This window comes from Cydia fagiglandana, chromosome Z, assembly GCF_963556715.1.
Source record: "Cydia fagiglandana chromosome Z, ilCydFagi1.1, whole genome shotgun sequence".
In the NCBI taxonomy this organism is placed as follows: domain Eukaryota; kingdom Metazoa; phylum Arthropoda; class Insecta; order Lepidoptera; family Tortricidae; genus Cydia; species Cydia fagiglandana.
In genome coordinates this window covers 10,319,866-10,345,094 of record NC_085959.1, presented here as the reverse complement: position 1 = coordinate 10,345,094, position 25,229 = coordinate 10,319,866, and the positions used below count along the sequence as shown (strand labels likewise).

Below are 25,229 nucleotides of genomic sequence, written 5' to 3'. Positions count from 1 at the left end.
AAATACGCTGGATTAAAAATGCGCCAGACCTGGGGTCGCCGCTTTTCTCTCGTAGGCGTAGACCTAATTTTCTAATAATTTTTTTAGCATCAGCACACCAAGGCGCGCTGGTTTCTAAGGCTATTAGGCCTATTTCTAGGCTACGGAACGAAATCGAAGGTCGGCTGCAGATTTGAGTATTTAACCCGTTTCAGTTTGGCGGCGTTTTCAGCAGCAGCTCCAGCTTTGTGTACCGTGTAGCTGAGGCGTGAAGGGGCAAATGTGCTTACGCACGTCGCGTCCCAGATGAGGCTGCGTCTTCTCTCCCATGGGACCAGCGTCAGACCGTCTAGTCTTTTTCCGTCGGTCCTGTTTAAGCCTTGGGGCTCCAGAACACAAGGCACATTCGCAGACACCAGTGCACGACGAATAATTTCGTTAATGCACTGGTGTCTGGAGAACCTACCGGCGCAACGAACGCAGCTCAGTCCGTGGTGACCGTTCGGTTGGACTGCAGCCTCGCACACACACTGGTGGGGTTCGCAAACAGTACTGCCCAGTCGCAGTGCCACACCTATGCGAAGGGAATCAGAGTCAAGGAATGTGCCCAAGTGTGGTGATGGTAGCGCGTGCAGCCATGCTCCGGATTCAGGCAATGCCACTGCTTTCAAACGCGCCACATCGACGTCTACAGCCGCTTCGAGCAAGTCATCGTATGTTTTCTTGCTAAGAATGTCGTCCCAGGATCTCATTACGTTCGGGATTCTATTGTAGAATCCATCGCTTCATTCAGGATTCAATGTACGCCCTTGACGGAAATATATCATTTTGATCCCTTGTAACCCAAACTACTATTACAAAAACAATAAAGTCCACCGTGGCTCGCAAAAGTCTTTTCTAGCATTTCGAATTTTTGCTTTGCGAAGTTGTCTGAAACACTGAATGTGTATTCACTATTCAATCCTAAATGTTCGTGGCAGTCAAAATAAAGCAACGGGAAATAAAGTATGACTCATGATAGACCGGCCCGTGTCCGGGCCGAGGCAACCGACACGTCATTTTCTATGACTTTATCACGTTTGGCACGGAAAACGAAGCACCGGTAGCTCGGCCCCGCCCCGGTCTAGCGTTAGTCCTCCTTAAAGATTAATTTGGCAGGAAATCGACCATGCATATGCGTACCTACCTTAAAAATATTGCGAAAAATCCGTAAAATAAGTATACATTTAATTACCTACATTTATACTTCAGCCGTAAACGAAACAACACATGTGTGTGCAAGAATATTTCCGTAACGCTCACATGCATCCCAGATGCATACCATTCAATATTTTTAACGTTTACGCCGTTGAGAGTGAAAACACAGTTGCAATGAAATGGAACGTAGGCGCTTTCTTGAATGAAAACGTTTCAATTAATAACGTAAGTAGATTTTCAGGGACTACAATGTGACCGATAGAAAATAACTAGATGAATGCACCTCGTTTTGATTAGGGAACCAATTAAGTCAATTTAAGTCAGTAGGTACTGTAATGTAACTAGTGAAAGTCAGACCGTCTGACACTCACTAAGTCGGAATTTTCTGGGGGTAAGGATACTACACCTAAACTATCGTGAATAAATAAATTCTCGTTCTCGAGAACATTCTCAGAAGTTACCGAGAAATTCTCATGTGGAAAGTTTTGCAACTTTGGAAAGTTCTCGTGAGTGCATTGCTAGTCAGACGCAGTCCTCTGGTTTAATTTTCTCTTGCAGGCCGTTTTCTCCAGTTCCCTATGATCACCTGTCTTATTCAGTGATAACTTATAGGAGTAAATTTTGATTAGCAAAAACTAATATGTATTTACTACCCGGGTTTTATGCAAATTGGATGCGGATCCTCTCGGAATTTCATACCAACATTTGAGTAGATATACACTATCAGGGGTGCGAAACTCCTGAGATCGGTCAAACTCGGCTCCGCTCGGCTGAGCATTGCTCCGAGCAATTATTAGGGTTGGCACCACTTGACTTCCTTCTGCGTGCACGACCACAGATAAGATAATCACTTGAATTTTGACAACCCTAAATAGCCGAAAGGAATAGTGTCATATATTAGAAAGGGATAGCATGATTCGACCCTGAACCGCTGTCAAACTTCGGTTTTGTAGGAAGTTTCCTTTCTGTACGGTAGTACTATTATTTATTCTGTGACACTATACAGAACAAGTAAATAAACTCAATAATTAGATACACAATATCTAAGCAGCGCTAAGGTATCTCTTCTGCCTGATTGGCTTAGCTATATTGACTTATACTATGTGATAACAACTGAATACTAATATGCGGAATGTTTGGTGTTCGAAACATTATCTGTTCTGCCAAATGACATGCGAAACTTTGTCTGCTATTAGTTTGCTAAAAGTTTGTCCGAGAATAACTTTTTTTTAAATTGATATTCATAATATGTACTAATAAAAATACATTAATAAATAGGTACTTATATATAGACATAATAGGTACATATAATATACATATTTTCTTAAACAAACAATTGCCTTACCTGCGTGTTTTGTTGCACAGAAAACTGTCGTTACACGAAGAGCGCTTGGTCCGAGTGCGATTCGAAGACCAACGTGCGGGCCCGCACACTCACTCTCAAGAAGGGCGACCCTGCCACTTGCGAACGCACCAAGACTATTCAGAAGAAGTGCAAAAAAGGTCTGTATTATATATTTTTTAATAATTGATTCCACTCCATCAACTGGTACTCATGAAACATGGAAAAAATGTGTAAAAACTACAGCTACGAACAATTTATTGCATATAGAAATCGAGTTGTCGATGTAATGTCATCTGTCGAGCTTTCGGTGTTTACCTATAAAAGTTACAATATAGGTACTATAGGTAGGTAGGTATACAAGATTTGTTTGCGATCATAATAAGTAACTCCTTCAAACTTTAATCGCAAGCTTCTACTTCACTTCACTAAAGTACAATTGAATCTATCTACATAATAAAATTGAGAATTATAAAAAACGGCCATTCAATCAAACGATTTCAGTTTTCCACCGCTATTCAAGTCTCTTTTAAAACGACTATTTCACAGCGCAGTCAGCAAGGATCGAGTTACTGCCGGGAAAACGATCCACAACTTCTTTATCGTGCCGATGCCGATAGATGGATATAAATATGTAGAGTTAGATTAAGATATCCCCTGCAATGATTTTGATAGCACAGCCGGTGCAAGTGTTATTTCTACGTCATAATTTCAGAGATTTTTGACGTATAAAATAACACTTGCTCAGTCTGGGCTATCGAAGTCGCTGCAGACTTATTTTGGTCTAATTCTACCTACGTATAGCAATTGGTTCTTTTCGGCCAAAGAAAAACTATCAAATAACGGCCAATAGGCGAAATTAGTTCGACTCTAATTCCGTATTTCTTGAGAACTTCTTGTATTGCGCAGTTTGATCTTATAAAAGAGCTTTGCGCTCCATTCCAGCAAATTTTAATTTCTAGAAAACAATGGAAAACTCGAACAATGCTCTGGAAACAAGAAGCCGGCCGACCTGTAAATGGATTTTCCGCGTTTTGAGCAGACTGTTGCGTTTTATTCTTAAATAAGTATTAGGTAACATTGTTTATGTGTTCTCGAGAATCGTGCAGAACGTACGCGGTGATATTTACCTACCTACTGACCGTGGCGCAAACTACAATATAATTTTATTTAACTACTGTTAAAATTTAACTTAATCCATCCTTGCATTAAGAAATTTACCATCAACGCTCCTTATATTATAATTGTTCTGATGTCTTAATCAAAATTAATAAACAGAGCCATTTGAAATCACTTTCTGTTCGAAACAAATGAAAATGTTGGAATTCTCGAATAAACCTTTGTTATTGAGAACAATAGCTCCTGGGTGCAATGTGGAATGAAGATAAAAGCATTGAATTGAAACGTGCCGACACGTATAACTCTGATTAAAGAGACTGAAACTTACTGAGTTAATTTGAATTGGATTTCTTCTTTTAACTTTTGCTACAGAGGTTCGTTAGTTCTTTGTACAGAAGAACTGATTTAATTAACGGATGGTTCTTGGTATTATAAAAGATGATTTCACTTTGAAATGCGCGGGGTCGAATAAATTTTTCCAGCCCATTTCCATAAACTTGGTGACTCTAGTTTTTATATAAAATAAGAGCATCTGAACTTTTTAACAAATCAGCAAAATTCCATTTAAGTTCTAATTATAAATAAGCATTTGATCTTTCACACTATGGCAGGCGTGGCTCACTCCGCGATTTCGTCGCTTTGCTACAGGTAGTTAAATGTACATCCGTTCCACACCAATATTGGTGGCTAGCCATAAGCCGAGCGTGGCGCTGTCGCCACCTGGGCTATAACCGCGAAAATCGAAGTTCGCAAATTGCGGGGATTTTTCTCTGTCACACTAATTACGCCTTCGTTGGAGTAAAAGAGAAAGATCCCCGCAATTTGCGAACTTCGGTTTTCGCGGTAGCCGCTCTGGTCATATCTGTCCGATCGTAAGCTCGTAACAGACGCGCTTTGTTAGTGAGTGTGTCTTCTGTAGCTAGTATTTATTCTGTGACTATGGTATGGGAAGATGGGAACGCCAATTGCAATGGAATTGGATTAATCCAACTTAAGTAGGTATCTACTAACCCCTAATTAATTGCGTCATTGCATCAGTTTACCGTACAGTGTCAGTTTCCGTCCACTTGACGTATAAGCAAGTAATGGAGTTCTTAGACCAAGAAAATTATGCAGCGATTTTGATAGCCCACGCAATGCAAGTGTTATTTACTTAAATACGTCATAATTTCATAGAAGTTTGACGTTTAAATTGCTACTTGCGAAATATAATTTTTGTGTAGATAGATAATTGTTTTGATATTAAGGATTGCAACTACTCTAAATTTGTGCAGCAATTAAGGTTTATATTCCAATTACGTCGTGGACGAAAACTAGCGCAATGACCCTATTTGTATTGTCGTAGCTTGCCGCTATGACAAGTCATCCTGGAGCGAGTGCAGCCCCAACGGCGAGATGTCCCGGACCGACATGCTAAAGGCCAACAGTGATCCGACCTGCGAGAAGAACAGGCGTGTGACCAAGAAGTGCAATAAGAATAAACAGGTCAAGACCTCCAAAGATAAGGGTAAGCGTCATATAATAGCTACGGATACGCGTAACTATGTACCTACTTAAGAGCCGCATACGAATAATTAGGGCAACTTCACCAAATAAGTTTAATTTTTTAATTTTGGGTGCCCTGAAAATTGGCGCAGTGTCTTATTACAGACACTGCTTATGCTGAGCGGCATCCTAGTTGGTGTATGTGTCACTGTAAAAGCCCGAAGTACGGCAAAATCTAGGATTTACCGGCAAAACCTAGGTTTTACCGATGCCGATCGGTAAAAGCACGAAATGTTAAATCTTACTAGTTTACTTCGGGCTTTACCAACACCGATATGGTAAATCCTAGGTCTTACCACGGCGACCGGTAAAGTTTGAATCATGAGCTGATTCTTGAGATTATTTCATTGATAATATAGATAATAAAGATGATCGATTGGGGGTTATTCGCGGACCGTCTAGAACGCAAAATGACTAGTGTAACATTTTGCCCATACTCGATTGGCTACTCAATTAATAGTAGATTGTTAACCAAGGGTGGAAAGTGATCCATTTCACCGGAGATATTTTCGTTCGTTCGTTCGTTCGAGGGTGAGATGGTTACTTTTACCCGAGTTAAACACTCTACTTTTCATTTCGACTATGAGGAAAGTCAAACACAAGAAATGTAGATTGATTATTGGCAATATTATCATTACATTAAGGACTGTATCGTTTATTTTAAATACAGATAAAACCTGGTCTAACTGTTGACGTGTGTATTATTTTGTATTACTATGTTCTTAAGGTATAATCTGGGGGTATTTTTAAGCCATATCTGATATAAGAAGGTTTTACATTTATTTTATTTTAGGGACTTTATGATGATTTTAATACCGTCTAGCAAATGTAATTCGGACAAGCCTATCGAGCTTAATTTGAGACTATTTCACCGATTCCTTGGTCCGATTTAAAGAAACAAAAGGTTAATATGCTGCCAAAATATGCCATCTAAGTGTCCTTTTCATGATTGCTCAATTGAACATCCACAGAATAAATGTGGTGAATTTTTATCTTTACATGAAAACGACTTTTTATGCAACATTTTGGATTCCCGTCAATTTCTGACGCCAGCGAAATGAGGGAAACAGCTAAAAGAATCTACCGAAATCCAAAGCCTAACGGACATTCATGGCGTTGAACCATGGCTAGAACAGGTCGATAGAAACGCTCCATGATGGTTATATTGTATACCAAAGTCGGGGTTGTCGTAAGTAACATGCCATATTCTCTAAAAGGCCACCAAGCACAGATCCAAAACTTTTTTTCCAACTAAAAGAAATGATTAGACTATGCCCAGATGTTTCGCTTTACGAATCATATGTAATTGCTGTTTACATAGTACGATTTTTTTTGTGTAATATCTCGTCTTGTTCGCAAACCGTAAATTTTCTTGTAGTATTTGTCCAAAATCGTTGTAGTTATTCGGGAGGATTGGGTAAATATTGTCCAAACCATATGCTTTACGTGATCTCCCAGGACGAAATGCTACTTATTATTAAACTATATGTGTAATTTTTTTATAAAAATATAATACCAGAAAAAACGGCTAAGTAAAGTTGTATTCATAACAAACGATACAGTCCTTACATTCATTCACTTTTACTTTTTTTAAGGCGCGTATACATTAAGGCCGTTTCAGATACATCCCAATTTAAGATCGGATTGTCTATGGTTTTCGAATTTTTTTCGATCAAAATGTAACCTGGCCAATTTCGGAATTTCAATGCGGAAGCTAATATGAGAGCTTTTAACTAAATAATATATTGTTGCTCGAAGTAAAAATTAAAAAAAATTTACTTTCCACCCTAGGGTGGGAAATGAAATTTTCCACCCGGTTATCAGCCTATGAAAGGTGAACTTTCCGAACAGGAGAGATGAAAAATATTGTACGTTAACTTGTTTCTCCAATTACAAAATATCGTCTTCTTTTTCCTCACAGGTCGCCGAAATCGCCAGTAAGCGTCAGCAGAGGCGTAATCTATTAGACTAATGTTTTCATTAATAATGATGTTCGTTCGTTGGTTCTAATTTATGTAATAGTGCCAAAATAGATTGATACAGTTGATCAGCTATTTCTTACGACTTTCATTGGTATTAAACGAATTAGCTGCAATATAACAGTACAGTCTGTATCTTAATATTTGAAGTGTAATATGGATATTCTAGTACCTATTCATTTTATTATCACTGATAAGTCTTTGATATTAAAATAAATAAATAAATAAGTACTTAATTTGTGTATTCTTTGTAATCATCCTTAGAAACCTTCCACAAACGTACCTACCTAAGTTACATCAATACCAAATAGGTAACAAATTGGAACAATTTATGCCATCGTCGTGTCGTAACTAAGCTTACTTGCAATAACGAGACGAGAAGAAAATAAAACAAATGAAACACATGTTCATAATTGCACTTATATAATAAATAATATTCAATTTCAAATAAAACCTGACGTAAATTCGAGCCTCATTCGATTTATCGAATAAATATTTTGCACCTATATTTAACACGTCTCCCAACGGTATCGGATGCGACTCGAACCGTGTCAGGCAATAAATTAAAATAAATAAATAATTTAACCTTAAATATCTAAAATAAATTATGTATTGCTACAAAAACTGTTATAAAATTATAAAAGGATGGACGCTTCTACTATCCGCGAACTATGTCGTTTTAAATATCACAGGTGCTGGTTTGGTGGCGTGTTGTTGTCACTTGAAGAGCTGTTTGGCGTAGTGCCATATTCTGAAGAAGTACTCGTCGCGGCGGAGAAGAGAGCCGCGCGCGTAGGAGCGGATGTCGGCGTCCATGTTGTGTTCTCGCATCCATGAGGTCGTGGTCTGGGTGCTGAATGACGTGGGCTCGGTTGCTTCTGTGTGTTCGCCTAGCTCCTCGTCTCCGTGTGACTCTCCTGTAAATACAATATTGATCTCGTAATAGTTGCTTAGCTAAGCTAAATGAATATTGAGATTGCGAGGTTTAGTTAAGTACCACGAGCCAAAGGTTAATTGAGAAAACAATCTGCTAGACTCTAACTGGAGCGATGCACCGTAGGTCTCTGTGGTAAAATATTGATTGATTATCCCATTCTAACAGGTAGCTTCGAAATGCTCAGCGACTAAAAGCGCCGGAAGCTCCGGCCGAGACACGGCCCGGTGTAACGTGAGTATCGTGGCACAGTTTGTGAATGATAAAATGATAGGTCGCTGAACTAACCTTCTCCAGGTAGGACCTTGAATGGTTCGTCAGATTCGAGTGGCTCGCTGATTCCTATCTCGTTCCGCGCGTATATCCTGATCATATACGTATGGTCCTCGCTCAAGTCCCTGATGTTGAACTTAAGCGTATTCGCGTCGACCTTGCCGACCTCCATCCACATAGTCTTGGTGACGTCACGGATGGCGATGTTGTAACCCTGCAGGGGTGCACCTCCGTCCCATTCGGGCGTGCCCCATGACGTCATCACGATGTTGCTGCCGACAGTTCTGATCTCTAGCGGCGCTGTCGGCGGCGATGGCACAGCTGGGAAGGTACCATTTTATGTTAAGAGCAGGTATGGTAAGTACATTATAAGTTGGAAGACAACAACTTCCTGCATTTTGTACACGACTTCCTATAGGAAGTATAGGCAGGGGATACTTTTGTCTACCTTTTTGCAGAACACTTAGGCCTTTTTTCTACTAACAGGGATGACATGCAACTTTCTGTGTCACTCTGAATAAATTGTCCTGCTAAAAGGTATACCTAATAATTATGCAACCCTATGTAATAACCCTGACGACTAAAAAGTCAATTATTTGTCAAAAGTCAATCGTCAAGTCCTTTCAGGCTTCTATTCTATCAACTCACAGTAAATTGGAATTTGCGTCTCTTTCTACTAACAAAATTGTTTGACAGACTTGGATTCATTTTAGACAGATTACATTTAGTAACTTAACTTAAATCCAAATATGAAATATATCAAGTGATAAGTTATTATTTATTTAATATTATTGTAGATTATAATTATACAATGGCAGCGATAATCGATAATATTTCAGAATAAGTGTTCCGTGAACAAAGTTTTGTACGGAACACTAAAAATTTTGTCATTTTGGAACCAAAGTTTTAATTTGACGTGATTCTTGTTACGTTCTATAAAATGGCAAATAAAGCGAAATACTTATATAAATATCGTCTTTAAATGAATAAGTAAAAACATAGTGAATTTGTACTAATACGAAAAAGTTGTGTGGTGTTTGAGTGCATAGATAATTTGCGTACCTATTGTGCGAGCGATCGCGAATGGTCTTTGAGAACTTAAGAGGTAAGATAATATAAATATGATAAATTTTTCTATCTGTATTCTTGATAAAAAGACTGAATTTGTGCTATAAACCATGATTTGGTGACATAACCGACCCAGCCAGAGATGGTCTTGATATTATCCATAGGTCGGCAACATTGAATTAGGTAATGAAAGTTTGTTCAAAGGCAAACATTTTGATTTGAAAATTATTTGATAATATGAAGCTATTTTAGCTTCAATACATTCATGTTACTACTGTTTTTGAATCAGATTTATATCAAATAGGTAAGTATTTCTTCATAAACCAGGCCAATTCCAACATACATTGAGATCAAACTGATAAATGATGTAAGTAATTTAGTTATTGTGCATTTCGCTCATACTTGTCCGTCCTTCAATTGGCGCGAGCGAGACGCACGATAACTAAATGACATAATTTAGATATTATTTTTATGTCAGTGTACCATTTCCCACACTGTTAACTGTACTTTGCTTTGGTGGACCTTATGTCTTTTGTAATAAGGTCCACAAATGTACTAGGAGTGTTGCTGTTTGTATGTTCAAATTGGCTAAGTTAACTACCAAGAATCTAAAGCTATTGGTTGGAATATTAAAATTCTTATTATTAAATAAATTGCTGTTGCCAAGTCTCTCAAACATAGTAGAAGTATTAGTACTTACTGAAAGACTAGTCTAACATGCATAAATTATTCCCTGCTCTTCAGCTTATATTGTTTGCTTATTGTGAAGTAGATATCCAAAATCTTAGATATTTAAAAACTATCCCCCCTTATTCATAATACTTTATGGGCCTGATTAAGTAAGTCAAATTATGTTTTATCCCTTTCTTACAATTACATAAGTCAAAATGACAGATAAAGACAATAGTACATTTCGATGCTAGTGCGGAAGGTATGTCCATTGTATGAAGGTATGTACATTTCCGCACGTGGATCGAACGACGTTTTTTAATACAGTTGCGAAAAAATAAGAAAAACATTATTAATCGTACACTAAACAAAAGTGGTAACAGTGACAGCTCGGTTAGACGTCGTCTTTAAGTATATTATATCTATGGGCGTTTGGCAGCTATTCCGTTCCATTCAGTCAACTTATTAAGAACGGAATTTTCAATATTGAATATAAAAAAATAAACGTGTTATAATGATGAAGAGGTAAGTAATTAAATATGAAATATGTAATATTTTTCGTATTCTTACATTAACGGTAGGTTTTTATGCTGATTACGACGTTTAAAGGAAACTAATATTAACACTCATCAATAAATAGTCGTGAATTGGAACAAGTATAAATTTAAAAAAATTGGAAAAGTAAAAAGCACTAGTTCGAGATAACCAACTTTCCGCACGCTAAACAGCTACGTAAAGTAGCACTTTTTGAGCAACTGTATTAAAAATGATTATTAGCTAGTTGAGGATTAGTATATTGATAGTGATACTTACTTGCATGCTTCTCCAAGTGCACCGTCTGTGACTCAGTAGCCGGACCGACTCCAATTGCGTTCTCAGCCGATATCCTGAACACAATCTCCTTGTCCTTGATGTTCTCAATGCAATGCTCGTACACCGAGCCACCAACGGTTATAACCTTGCTCCATGAGCTACCTTTCACAGTCTTGTATTCTATTATGTAATCTGAAATGAAAATGATAATCAAAATGTGTTTAGGCATTATAAAGTTAATTTGGGTGAACGAATGTTTAATCCTATTAGCCTATTATTGGATATTTTCTCTGAGTGTTGGCTTTATTCAAGCCAACTGTATATGCATTACCTATGTGGCAAATGTTGCTGTGAGTTTTATAAGTTCATAATATTATGGATACACAGATGGACTATGAGTACCTACTTATGATAAACTACCAAATGTTTGCCACTACAATTTAGGCAGTCATTGTAATTTATTTTTTAGGAAAGTATCTAATGCTAGTAGTGCCGCCTTACTCGTACTACTGGTTGAAGGTACTTACCCACCATTGGTGAGACGCAGTACAACTCAACTCTTATAATATTCTTATAATATACTCAACTCTCACTTATAAATTATAGCCCTAATATATATTTTTTATCATCAAATTCATTACATTATCATTTATTTATTTATTGATGTTAAGCCTGAATTAATCTTAAAATGAAAAGTGCTTCTAAGGGAATCATCTTGACAAGAAACAATAAAATTAAAAATGGTACAACCAAGGTTTGGAGGTGCATTTATCAGTGGCGGAGCGTCCATAGAACTCGATTCCCATCGGCTTGTCTGATATCCAGGCTCTTAGGCCATTTTCTTTAAACTTATGAAGAAAAGGAAGGGCAACTTAGCTACGGCTTGCCTACGAACAATCTAGACGCGCCGCCACTGGCATTTATAATCACAGATACATATGTTTCAAGAAACTATGTAGCTTATTCCATTGCAATAGGCCATATTTTTGTATGATGATAAGTGACAGCAACCAATGAATTTATTGGATTGTTGTGATTACGATGGAACTGAGCAAGAGCTAATCGCTGCGATTTTGGTGAAAGAAAATATCATGAGGAAACCAGACTAATCCCAATAAGGCCTAGTTTCCCGTCTGGGTTGGAAGGTCAGGTGGTAGTTGCTTTCGTAAAAAGTTGTGCCCACGCCGATTCTTGGGATTAGTTGCCAAGCGGAGCCCAGGCTCCCATGAACCGTGGAAACAAGTTGGGACAACGCGAGGAAGACGATGATATTAGGCGCTATGTGGGTACTTACTGGTAATGGCGCTTCCACCGTCGCTTTCCGGCGCAGCCCATTGTAGAGTGACAGACCTCGACGTGGCGTCCTTGATCACGAACTTGAGCGGCTGGGACGGCGGGGCTGCGGAACACAGTTAGTTATAGGTACATATATGTATACAATAGTCGGTGTTTAAACGTGTTCACAAGACGAGGCGGAATTTTTTTTTTCATACGCTATAATGACGAGACGACGCGGGCTTTTCCACGTTTTGCATCCTTAATATCAAGACTTTTAAGATGTTATTATTAGACTAGTTAGCTTTTTATATTTTTTTATTATCTAACGGGAGAGTGAAGCGAAGCGAAGTTCTTACATTCAACTTGGAACACACGGCTGGCTCCCTAGCCAGAGTGCACCTACACGGCCTGACATTTCGATGTTTTTAAACTGAGCTATCAAAGGATAGTTTGGTGAACAATAACTTAAACATTTTTTTCTTATTTAAATTAAATTAGGTAAACGTGTAGTTGAGGGCATTATTACTATAAATAAAATATAAATAATATGAGCAGGCTCGATCAAGGGGTTATGGAGAATGGAGATAAAAGGGCCAAAAGCTATTTGTGAGGGTTCTTGCTATTCTGGCCAACTGTTTCGCTAGAAGCGCGATTTCAGCCGAAGGGTAACTTATATTATTTAATTCCAAAGTACTTGTCTTTGTGTTTTTAACTAATCTGGATAAAACTTCTAGCGAACGCGATATTCTTCCATCTCGCTCTCAATCGCTGCATAATACCAAAGACATATGTAACTCCGTATAAATATAGGTAATACATAAAACGGGCAGTTGATAATGTAGCAATCCAGGATTACCCTTTGGCTGTAGTTGTGCCGTACCCGAGAACGTTCTCCGATCACGAGAATATTTCCCATAGTAAAGGGAGAACTGCAACTATAATAATGGTGCAAGTCCTCTAGGACATACATATTGTCTATTAAGAAAAAATACGATGAGTACAAAAAAAACTTACAACGCGTCTGTCCTATCATCACTCTCTCGTCTGATGTGTATGGTAGGCTGCTACCAATCTCGTTTCTAGCGCATATTCTAAACTCATAAGTGACATTGGCGGCCAACTTTTCAATTTTAGCCGTCGTTTTGGTCACTGTAGCGACGTGTTTCCACTTCTTGCCTTCTTGCTTGATTTCCACGCTGTAGTCGAGGATTGGTGAGCCGCCGTTCTTCTCAGACGGGTACCAGGTTATCGTCAGAGAATCACTGCCGATGCCGTAGATGCCGAGGGGTCCCAAAGGTGGTGATGGTACATCTAAAACATTGGCAGTGGTTAGTAGTCGTCAAGTCGAAAAGAGTAGGTATGTATTAATAGTATACCTGTCTTGGCGTAGGTAGCTGTAAACTTATACTTGTGTTTGTTTGATTAAAGAATAAAACACTCGGTATATTATTATTTATAGTAGCCTTATAGATAGTCGCGTCAGTGATGACGAGTCAAATATACCCCGAGGTTTCTATTTAATTAAAAGCCACTTATTTATGTATTAAATAGATAAAATCTTTATTCAACCACAACTTACATGCTTTGTGACAATAAATAATAACAAATGTACATACCTAAAGCGTGTTTGATGACTATAGGCTCGCTCTCTAATGCTTCCGAGTACCCAATCGGATTCTGGGCCATCACTCGGAACATATACTCGCAGTTCTCGTTAAGTCGCTGTATGCAGTATGTTTCTGCGGTCTTATCAACGTCTGCCACCTTCACCCACTCGTTTGTGTCCGGCTCGTGTTTTTCAATGGCGTATTTAGTCAGTTCTAAACCACCGTCATCGACGGGAGGCTTCCATTCAATAGTTACAGACTCGCGACTAATCTCTCGCATGATCACTGGACCCTCGGGCTTGCTAGGTTTATCTGCAAGCATAGTTGATGATTAGATTAAACTGAAATGCTACTTGTTTTTTAGAGAGACCTGAGTGTGAGTTTATAAATGCTTTTACAGTACATATGGTCCTATTTTCCTGCACTAGTGAGTAAAATAGCAGTTTTCTTGCGAATGTCAAATTTTAAAGGGCCATATGTACTGTAAAACGTTGCACGAACTCGTGTCGATTTAAATTTTTATCGCCACTCGTTTCGAATTTCCTCTTTTTCGCACTTATATCGTAAATAACTAGTACAGTACATATGGTCATATTTTCCCGCACTAGTGCGTGAAATAACACTTTTCGTACGTGTGTCAAAAGTATAAAGGGCCATAATATACATATTATGTACTGTAAAACGTACGATACACGTGCGAATAGGTAATCCGCACTTGTATCGTAAATAACTATTTTGCGACGTGAGTAATATACTTAAGTAGTAAACTGCAAGCATGCTTAATCTGAGTGATCTAAAGTCCATACCTATAAGCTCAATCTGCACCCGACTTTGACAAAACAAATAATGGGTGGCTACTGCAAAGTCGGTGCAGAGCAAGCTTAACTATTTTGAAAAAATCTATCTTACACTGCTACTCACTCAAAGTTGAAGCCAAATAGTGTTAAAAAAGATCCAATACTCGTATAAACACCAAACCCCGGCCCGCGACGCGTTCCAATCCGGCCCGCCAACACCCAAAGCGTCCGGCCCGCGGGAGCCAGAGGGCCTACCGCGAACCACGTTCGACGTGTTGCCTCCCTGTCACACTTACGTAAGAATTTACAAGTGCGACAGAGAGGCAACACGTCGAACGTGGTTCGCGGTAAGCCCTCAGGCCCCAGGGGTTGAGCCCCCGCCGGTACCGACGGTGGCCCGCGCGTCATTTTCTTATTGACTGCTAGAGTCAGACCAAGAATAGTCTGCAGCGGATTTGATAGCCCACGGCCCCACGCAGTGCATGTGTAATCGTATAGTATTACCTAGAACCCTTTGTGCTAAAGACATGTAATAATTCAAATCGGTTTTCTCTTTCACAGTCTTCGTAAAAGAAGGAATATATCGGTTCAAAATAATATAGGTACCTAATACACTACACTGCATCCCTGTAACGTTTTATTCATATCAGTTAGACTAATATTTTAAAAAACCTACCGTAAACTTTAAGCGATAGTTCTACTGAATTACTGCCCGCTTTGTTTTGTGCTGCCACAGTATATTTATTCGAATGTGATCGATCCACTTTACGTATCCTTATAATGCTCGTTGTCTCTGTTGTAATTATTTCCAACTCTTTGCTGCTTTCTATTCTGGTTCCATTTCTATACCATATTATGTTAGGCTTTGGTATACCTTCGAAAGTAGCAGTTACAGACCATTCTTCATCTACTTTATGCCTTTGGTTTATTTCGTTTTCGGGTACAATTATGATTGGTTTTTGTTGGATTTCCAGCATACACGTTGTATCGACTTCACCAAGTTCATTAGTAGCGGTACATTTGTACTGCCCTTCTGAAGTTGCTGTGGAAGTGACAACAAGAGTCGCCACTCTGTTGTCATAACTAGCTTTAGCAGTTTTAAGTTTTTTACCATTCTTAGACCATGCCACCTTAGGCTGTGGAATGCCACCGAAAATACACGATAATTCTACATCTTCATTAGGTCCTATGATAATATCCTTTAGTGGTTTCTCGACAGAAGGTGGTTGTTTCTTGGTCACCTTTTCAACGACTACATATTCTGATATATCTGAAGCTTCGCTAACGCCTACTTCGTTGACTGCAAATATCCTAAACCTATATGATGATTTAGTCTTTAAGTTATCTACAGAATGTTGAGTTTTTGTGACATTTTCAATGGATGTCCACCTGTAATATTAATAAAAGTAGTGATTAATACATGTTTATTGCACAAATGATATTATTCCCATAAACAACAAGAGCTATAGGAAATTTAAACTTACTCCGTGGTATTAATCTCCTGGAACTCAACTATGTAACATATTATTACGGAGTTGCCATTATTTTCTGGCTCATTCCAACAGATGTTTATTGATGTATCATCTGTTTCTAATGGTGTTGGTTTTCCTGGCGGCGATGAAATATCTACAAAAATACAGTTTTATATACATAAATTTGTATCAAAATTTGTGCTTGTTTTTAAAATATTACAAAACAATTTCGTTCGATACACAATCTCAAAGATTAAAAAAAAATTGCAATGTTTGATTACTTACCCATTACAACTACATTTATTTCGACTTCGGCTTCACCGCAGTTGTTGACAAGACGTAGTTTGTATGTTCCAGCATCAGTATTCTCAACTTTTTTAATTGTAAGGCTGGCACTTTCAGAATCAATGGATGGTTTTGTATGCTTCGATTTCTTAATTATCTTAGAATTGACCACCCATTCATCGACCGGTTGTGGCAGCGCTTCATACTGAACTAAAAGAGTTACGTCGCCACCTCTCTTTATTTTGTATTCACTCTCGAAGTTTAGGATTTTAGGTGGAGATTCGATGACTGGAAGCAAAACAAGTTTTAATTTAATTATATTCAATGACTTGCACATATAAAGCAGAGTCCTGAAAAAATAATAGTATTTACCTTCAACTTTTAATTTGGTGGAACATTTTGCGTCAAGTAGAGACACAGTATATTCGGTTTGATCTTCTTCAGTACACTTTCTTATTACGAGAGTACGTTTTTTAACATCCGATATTAGGGTAAACTTTTCTGTATCTTCTATGATGGTTTTCTTTTTATACCAGGTGACCTCGTAATTTTCATCCGGTATTTCAACTGTCAAATACGCGTCAGTGTTTGCAGGAACTGTGATCACTTCCGGAAGACGTAGAGTAAAGTCTACCGAAGGTTCTTCAACAACAAGTTTAGCAGAACATCTATCACTTCCGACTTCGCAAGAATATTCCCCCGCATCATCATCGTCACAATCGTATATTTTTAATTTTTGTTTCTTGCCGTCAATTGTAAGCTGCATGTGGTTAGAGAACTGGATCTCTTCTCCGTCTTTAAACCATTGCACCAAGGCGTCACCTTTCGTAAGTTCGATTTCAAATGTGGCTTTGTTTCCTTTGTTAACTTTTTGGTCTTGGAGTCGTGAAATTATTTCTGGCGGTAATTCTACTACTGTTACTTCCGCAGTACACATGTCGTCACGAAGAATGCAAGTATATTCACCTTCGTCGTGAACTGAAGTGTTTCGTATAAGGAGTTTCCGGACATTCCCGCGCTTCTCTAGTTCGTATTTATTCTTCTTCGGCTTAATTTTTTCACCATCTCGTTCCCAAATAACATCTGCTGTCTCCGAATTTATTTCAACCTCTAAAATAGCCACATCTTTCTCTTTTACTTCAAAATCTTGCAGCTTTCGTGTGAATTCCGGAATAGTTTCATGTACTTGAAGTTTTGCACTGGTTTCTTGGTCTTTTACTACGCATTTGATAACACCTTTATCTGTCAATTTAGTCTTTTTGATACGCAATTTATGGGTACGGCCCTCTTGTATTATTTCTCTATGATCCATTCCGCTTAGTTCTTTATCATTATGATACCATTTTGTAGACACTGTATGGGAAGTTTGACATTCTAAAATTATTGTCTTTCCTTCTTCAGTTTCATAGGTGTTTCTTAACTTCTTCACAAACGTGACCTTTTCTACATCAATAGTAACCCGTGCTCCATGTGATGCTTTACCAGCACTGTTTGATGCTACACATTTGTAATCGCCGGAGTCTATTTCGGAATCTACGTTGGTAATCACTAATTCAATATTCTCACCATCGAATTTTTGAGTTACTGTTTCCGATGGCGTGATGATTTTATTATTTCTATACCATGTAATCGAAGGAACTGGATTGCCAGTGACTTTAGCAGGAAGTCTAATAGTACCCTTTTCCTTGACTGTAATTTCCTGGAACCGGTTAATGAATAATGGTGGCTCTGCGTTTTCTTCTGTTGGTTCTAAAAAAAAACAAATATAAAATGTATATTTGCATGTTATTTTTCCTAAATACATACCTGTAATTAAAAAATAAGGAATCTTGTAACTAAACCAAATAGTATAAATACCTTCAATAGTGATAACGGCGCTTGTTTCAGCGGTTCCTTCACTATTGACAGCCTTGAGTGTATACACGCCGTCATCCTTTCCTTTTCGAGGTTTAATTATTGTTACATTGTGAGTCTCGCCATCCGATTTAGTAGGCAGAGACGGTATAGGTTTATTGTTTCGATGCCACGTTACAGTAGGTTGAGGGTTGCCAACCACTTGAGCAGAAAGAACTACACTTTCGCCTTCTCTTATTGTTAAGCTTTTCAATGGTTCTATAACCTGCGGTTTCTCTTTTTGACCCGTTTTTATCTTAAGAACGATCGGCAGACTGGCTTCACCTTCTCTATTTACCGCTAAAACTGTATAAGTGCCTTCTTGTAATTTCTTGACATTAGATATTTTTAGAACACTGCAGTACATGTGCATGTCGGACTCGGTAGCTATAGAAATGTTTTCATCAGGTACAATTTCCTCTCCCTTAAAGAACCATGCTATATCTGGTTCTGGAATAGCAACCAGTCTGCATTCTAGGAAGATCTGTGAGCCTTCGTTGACATATTGAGCCTTTGGTTTCTTAGAGAAAGTTGGTGGTATACCTTCTAGAATATCGGCCAAAGATGATTCCCTCGATAGACTTTTTCTGGATAAAATAGTCATTTCCGATCCATGATCTGAGAGAGGAGCTTCTACTATGAGTTCAGTAGTACTAGACGCAAAGCCTGCAGCGTTTTTAGCCACACAGGTAAATGTGCCTGCATCTTCAGGGAAAACTTCCCTAATAACCAGCGTGGCGACATTATCATCGTCGTAGTACATTTGGAAATCTTGAGATGGCTTAATTATGGCCGTTTGTCTGAACCACGTAATCTGTGGTCTCGGAAATCCTTCCACTTGGCATTCAAATTGCACAGTTGAACCATCTGGAGTGTGTTTTGGACGTAATTTCTCTACGAATATAGGAGCTATGGCTTGTTCCTCGGGTGTAGGTTCTGAAAATAATAAAAGTAAAGTAAAGTTCCAAAAAACACTTCTGCAATAACTTACTATTATATAAATTGTATCAAAACTCACTTTCAAATACAGGCAGCTTGTCAATCTTCTCATTTAATTTCTTTTGCAAGTACAAAGTATAGTTTTCTTCATCCATTAAATACTGTGCAGGAACAAAACCTTTCTCTTCGGTTAGGTGTTTGCGGACAAACCACCAGTCCTGGTTCGTTGTTTCTGTGTGAAAAATAATATTAAATTAAATTAAATATTATATTAAATTTATTATTAATCTATTAAAACAACAAAAATTACACACTGTAAAACTGTTACATTTTTGGATTACGAGACTCACCCAGTATATATAAACGTTCGCCTTCGACAAGGTTGATAGCCTCATCTGTTTCTGCTACATACGAGTATACGGCAAAGACAGTGTCGCCACTTCGTACATCGAGTGGAGTGTCTGGAAAAGCAAAAACATTTCAGGACGTCTATTATAATATACATATCTATTACCAGAGATATATATAACTCCGTATAAGATAAATAAAGTCTAAGAAAAAAACGTGCCTCGGATGTCAAGCAAAAGTCACTCTCGAATAGATGGCGCCATATACCTTTGGTCTATTCTCGGTTAGATGGCGTTGGCGACACCGTTTGATATTTAACGATTTTAACACGTATTAGTGAAAGAACATGGGTCAGTGTGGAACAATAAAAATTAAGAATCATTTATCCGTAAACATTTTTTGATTCATTTATACATTTTCAATTTTATTTTAAGTTTTAATCGTGTGTCGATAGATGGCAGTAAATGTACCGTGACTACAAAATTTACTTTGACAGGACCCCTCTATACTATCTATTCTTTTTGCTATTACACAGGTAATTGCGTGGTGGAGAACCGCGCTTACAGTGCAAAAAATATAATCATTCATGGCCTCCTATTTTACATCTGTCTTATAGAATTTTTAAATTTTTTTGTATTTCACATTCGCTGCTCACAGTATCACTTACATAATAAAACAAGAAAAAAAAAGCGGCCAAGTGCGAGTCAGACTCGCCCATGAAGGGTTCCGTAGCAGCAAGTAACATAATAAAATTGCGGTTTACGATTTATGACGTATTAAAAAAAACTACTTACTAGATCTCGTTCAAACCAATTTTCGGTGGAAGTTTGCATGGTAATGTACAATTGTACATCATATATTTTTTTTAGTTTTATCATTCTCTTATTTTAGAAGTTACAGGGGGTGGGGGGGACATATTTTTCCACTTTGGAAGTGTCTCTCGCGCAAACTATTCAGTTTAGAAAAAATGATATTAGAATTAGAAAAATATCATTTTTGGAGACCTATTCATAGATGTATGTGTATGTGTTTGATGAAAAAAAAAAATTGAGTTTCAATTCTAAGTATGGGGACCCCCAAAAATTATTGTTTTGTTTTCTATTTTTGTCTGAAAATCTTAATGCGGTTCACAGAATAAATCTACTTACCAAGTTTCAACAGTATAGTTCTTATAGTTTCGGAAAAAAGAGGCTGTGACATACGGACGGACAAACAGACAGACAGACATGACGAATCTATAAGGGTTCCGTTTTTTGCCATTTGGCTACGGAACCCTAAAAATGAAATGATCCACATTTATCAACCAAAAGGCGGATAGAGCTACTAGCTAAATGATGACTCACTTTAAACCGGGCCGTGTCCGGAGTAGTCCGGACCGGAGCTTACTGCGCATCGTTTTCTATGGGAAGCATCATGTGATCAACTGTTATGTCATAGTTTTCTATGAAGGAAGCGCCGGAAGCTCCGGCCCGGACACGGCCCGGTCTTACGTGAGTCATCCTTAAGTCTTATTTGCACCATCACACCAAAACACAAAAGGATTGCGATGTGTACAGTCAGCAGCAGAAGTTGCTAAGCGGGCGAGGTGTTTAAAATTATATTGACGCGACTTTATTGTTAAGAGTTTAGGGGGTGGGAGGGGGTCAAGAAAATGTGACATTTTGTGACATGGGGGAGGGGGGAGTCACAAACATTGTGACGTCACTTTAACGTCTTTAACTTCATCACTAACCGAAAATTAATTTATATTTTTTTATTCGCTGTACATTTAAATAATGATGTTTTGGAAGTAGGTAATTTTCTTTCCTAATTGGTTTTGTGTTATAAAATTACCAATATTTATTTATTTATTTTTTATTAAAAAAATAATGGTGAGTTAGTATTGATTTGCCGATTTCGTTGAAAACAAAATTGCCTAAAATGTGACGTCACACCAGGTGGGGAGGGATTTGCAAAATATGACCAAGTGTGACGGGGGGAGGGGTCAAAAAACCTAGAAATTCGTGTGACGTAATTAATGGATCATCCCCAAGGTAATTTAGAACACCTCGCCCGCTTAGCAAATTCTGCTGCTGACTGTACCTAGGACAACTAGCCCGAGTGTCCAGTCTACGACTTATTTTTGCCTTTAATTGTTGATCCGTTTAGGATTCAAGCTAATTTAGTTATCAATACTAACGGTATGAAATGTCCGATGTGAAGTGAACACTAAATGGCTCAACAATTATAAAGTCATTCTCCGTGCAGCTACAGAGCTGTTGCTACTAGGTTCGAATGCTGATAGCGACCCTGCGGCACCCTATCTGAGGCGGAGCCGGCACTCGTTGGTGGTTTTAGACGGTAGTCCTTCATTGGTTAGTCCGTCATTCCCCCTGGTTCCCCCGGACCAGGTGGCATGCGTAAACGCATTTCCCCAACGTAAAAAAAAAAAGGTTAAGTTTGGCATCATTTTCGTATAGAGTTTAGACCAAGCTAAGCTGGCAGGTATAACTTTCATAGAATTTTGACGTTTAAAATAACACGCAGTCTTGGCTACCCAAATCGCTGTTAACTCTTGGTCTAATTCTAGCTTTATGGTTTGGACGAATTTTTTTGTTATTAGTTTACGTAAATAGCAATTAGAGAGAGAGAGAGCGAGACAAGTATTTCAGATTTTATTACTAAATGTATCTTACCTGGGAAATCGATTTCCCTTGAAATTTTCATTGACGCCTCTGCTTCTGTAATTGGTAAAATTATATATTTTATATACGGCTAACTCACACATAAATTAGTTATAGCAAAAAGCAGGGGAAGTAAACCTAAACTACACTTTTTCATATTTAATACTACTCGACTGGATGTTGAACCTACAGCAGATGGTTTTTAATTTTATATAAAAGCAGTTCACGACGAATATTTAAATATATTTAAATATTATTAAATATTAATATATTTATAACTATGTATGTATAAAACAACATTTATGGAGTGATAAATTAACAATTAATTACACCATGGCTAAAATGTACAAGCATTAAAATGGTGACTCGTAGTAACGAGTATACCGAGTGTACGAGAATATGGATTTTTATTATGGGTGGTAATAACTAGTAACCTCTGTTGCCGTGGAATGATCCATATTCTAGTGGTTTTATTCAGTTTCTCATTTTTCAATGAATAAGCTAAAACGCTTACGCTAGACACACTACACTGAAGCTGTGGAAGATATTAATAAATAGCAATAATAATTTATTAATATTATTTATTTGGTATGACATAAAAGCATAAAAGCTCAATATGTAATTTACGTCAGCAGCCACAAAAAACGAACACGCTTTCTTTACCTTGAAGTTGCGATGGTTTCCTAGGCTTTCGTTTAGCTAAAATTGTTAACTGTTCTTCCTCAAATTCAATTTCATTCATTCTTTTTGGCTTAAGTTCGACGCTCAATTCTTCTACCTCGCTGACTTCATATGTAGGTTTCTTAGGTTTGCGTTTGATAAACATTTGTACATTTTCTTCAGATTCTACATCGCTTAGTATAATTTCTTCTGCCTGGCTGTCATCTTCGATTTCTTGAGTTAGCTGTATAGAATGCTCGTCAGCTGCTTCAGACACCACCACTTTTTTCTTTGGTTTTAGTTTTATCTTACTCGACAAAGACAACTCTTCGGTTGAAAACTGTTCTACATGCGGTTTTACGTCAAAGGTAACTTCTTCCTGGTCATCAATTACATACTCGGGTTTTCTTTCCAGTTTTATGCTAACATCTTCTATAATTTCTGATCTATCAATGGACTTTGGTTTAGTCATTGTTACACTGATATCTTCTGTAGTTTCAGTTACAGGCTTCTTTGGCTTCTTTTTCATTGGCATCATTACGTTCGCTGTTTCATCCTCCTTTTCGTCGTCACTTTCTATTATTTCAACTATATCTGGGCCTTCCTCTTCTTCGTAGAACTTGATTGAAGCTTCTCCAGCTTCTTCGCTAAAGGTTGGCTGTCTTTGCGGCTTTAATTTTACTTTACTTGACATAGAAATTTCCTCCTCAGCGTATGAATCTAATTGGATATTGAACTCTTGTTCAACGTCTTCCGTTGTTTTAGTTGATTTAGGCCTAAATGTAACTGTTTCTGGTTCTGTTACTTCAGGCAATGTCACGGAAGGCTTCCTTGTTGGTTTCAATTTCTTTTTAATTGTAACTTCATCGACAATTTCTTCGTGTATCTTCACGCTCGGGCGCCTATTTATGGTGAATTCAGCATGCTCATCTTTTGGTTCCTCAACAGAAATATCATCCTCCTCTTGAACGGTTTGCTTTACGGCTTGGACTATATCTTCCCGGCCAAAACTGGGCTTTTCAAGTTCAGTTTTTACAGCCTCTGGTAACTTAGGTTGTTTAATGGGTTTCTTCTTAATTTTAGCAGCCTCTTGCACGTTTCGCGATAGTATTCCATTCTGACGAACACTACCTATAAAGCTTATGATGGGCTCTATAATATCTGGGGGCCAATCTGTCACGTATTTTATACGACTCTTTAGTTGGAACTTAGGAAGAGATACGTTAGCGCTATCTTGCTTGGGTTTCGCGACAGTTTTCTTAAGCTTGATTTGGTTAAATTGAGGCGCATCAACACTTTCAGCATGCTGTGGTTTATCTATCTCAAGAACTTTCCTTTCAATTTTTTGTGGAATAAGTTTTGGCTTAGGTTTCTTTGGTTTTTCTGCATTATCTGGTTTTGGTACTATTTTTTCTTTTTGATCCTTGGGAATTTCCACAGGCTCTATTTCTTTTTCTTTAGGTACCTCTTTTGGTATTTCCTGCATTTCATCGGGAATATCTTTGCTTGAAGAGAATTCAAATTCGTCTGGCTTTTCCAAATCGGGTTTTTCAGCATCAATATTCTTAAGTTTCAGTGGTTTTTTCTTAATTTTAGCTGCTTCCTTAATGTTTCTAGATAATTCTCCATTTTGTCGGACACTGTTTAAATAACTGATAATTGGTTGCAATTCTTCAGGTGGCCAGTCGGTTATGTGTTTAATTCGACTTTTTAATTGGAATTTAGGTAACGTTACTGTTGACTGTTCAGCCTTAGGTTTTTGTACAGGTTTTTTCAACTTCAATTTTGCGAATTGTGGTCCTTCTACTTGTTCAGCAAACTGAGCTTTATGAACATCCAAAGATACCCTTTCAATTTTTAACGGCGTCAATTTTTTCTTAAGAGGTGTGGGTTGTTTCACTTCCCCGTTTTGTGATATGACTTCATTCTCTTCAACTGGAATTTCATCTACTGGCTTGCTTGGAACCGGTTCTGTCTTATCTTTCTTCTTTGGCTTCTTAGTTTTCTTTTCTTCCACCGAACTGGGACCTACAGGTTCAAGATCTGTGGATTCAAATCACAATCATTTATTATGTAAATTAATCCTTGAAACATTTTAATGTATGTAAGAGTATGACTAAGAAAGAATACGTAACCCGTTCGGTACTCAAGGGAGGTGCGCCTTTGCTAGACACAGGTTAGCTCTATCGGGCGGTGGCATTGATAATAGCTCGCATGAGATTGCGAAAATAACATAGCCTAGCCTAGATAGTAGCCAAATTTTTGAAATATTTCAAAATGAGAAAAAACGCTCTGTCAACTTGCTGTATTAGTAACTTAATTTTTTGGATAACAATTGCAAAATTACTGTTTAAAATAATTTCTGATTA

At 37.9% G+C, this 25,229-nt stretch overlaps 2 protein-coding genes across 4 annotated transcripts in view; one reads left to right on the top strand and one right to left on the bottom strand.

Annotated features, from left to right (window-relative positions):
- LOC134678326 (uncharacterized) overlaps positions 1–7,397 on the top strand; it is a 28,337-nt gene extending 20,940 nt beyond the window's left edge. The window contains exons 3-5 of the mRNA XM_063536858.1: positions 2,542–2,679; positions 4,983–5,144; positions 7,104–7,397. Coding sequence (XP_063392928.1) covers positions 2,542–2,679; positions 4,983–5,144; positions 7,104–7,123 — 320 coding nt within the window. The 3' untranslated portion in view covers positions 7,124–7,397. The remainder of the gene's footprint in view (positions 1–2,541; positions 2,680–4,982; positions 5,145–7,103) is intronic.
- A 170-nt stretch (positions 7,398–7,567) lies between these two features.
- LOC134678295 (titin) overlaps positions 7,568–25,229 on the bottom strand; it is a 145,764-nt gene continuing 128,102 nt past the window's right edge. For all 3 annotated transcript variants that reach the window (XM_063536789.1, XM_063536786.1, XM_063536787.1), the window contains 15 exons: positions 22,864–24,903; positions 22,213–22,257; positions 19,540–19,650; positions 19,269–19,421; positions 18,215–19,186; positions 16,730–18,106; positions 16,358–16,645; positions 16,085–16,226; positions 15,277–15,989; positions 13,813–14,115; positions 13,211–13,507; positions 12,213–12,317; positions 10,919–11,110; positions 8,384–8,689; positions 7,568–8,078 (listed from right to left, as the gene is read on the bottom strand). In XM_063536789.1, the coding sequence (XP_063392859.1) occupies positions 7,879–8,078; positions 8,384–8,689; positions 10,919–11,110; positions 12,213–12,317; positions 13,211–13,507; positions 13,813–14,115; positions 15,277–15,989; positions 16,085–16,226; positions 16,358–16,645; positions 16,730–18,106; positions 18,215–19,186; positions 19,269–19,421; positions 19,540–19,650; positions 22,213–22,257; positions 22,864–24,903 (7,244 nt within the window). In that variant the 3' untranslated portion in view covers positions 7,568–7,878. The remainder of the gene's footprint in view (positions 8,079–8,383; positions 8,690–10,918; positions 11,111–12,212; positions 12,318–13,210; positions 13,508–13,812; positions 14,116–15,276; positions 15,990–16,084; positions 16,227–16,357; positions 16,646–16,729; positions 18,107–18,214; positions 19,187–19,268; positions 19,422–19,539; positions 19,651–22,212; positions 22,258–22,863; positions 24,904–25,229) is intronic.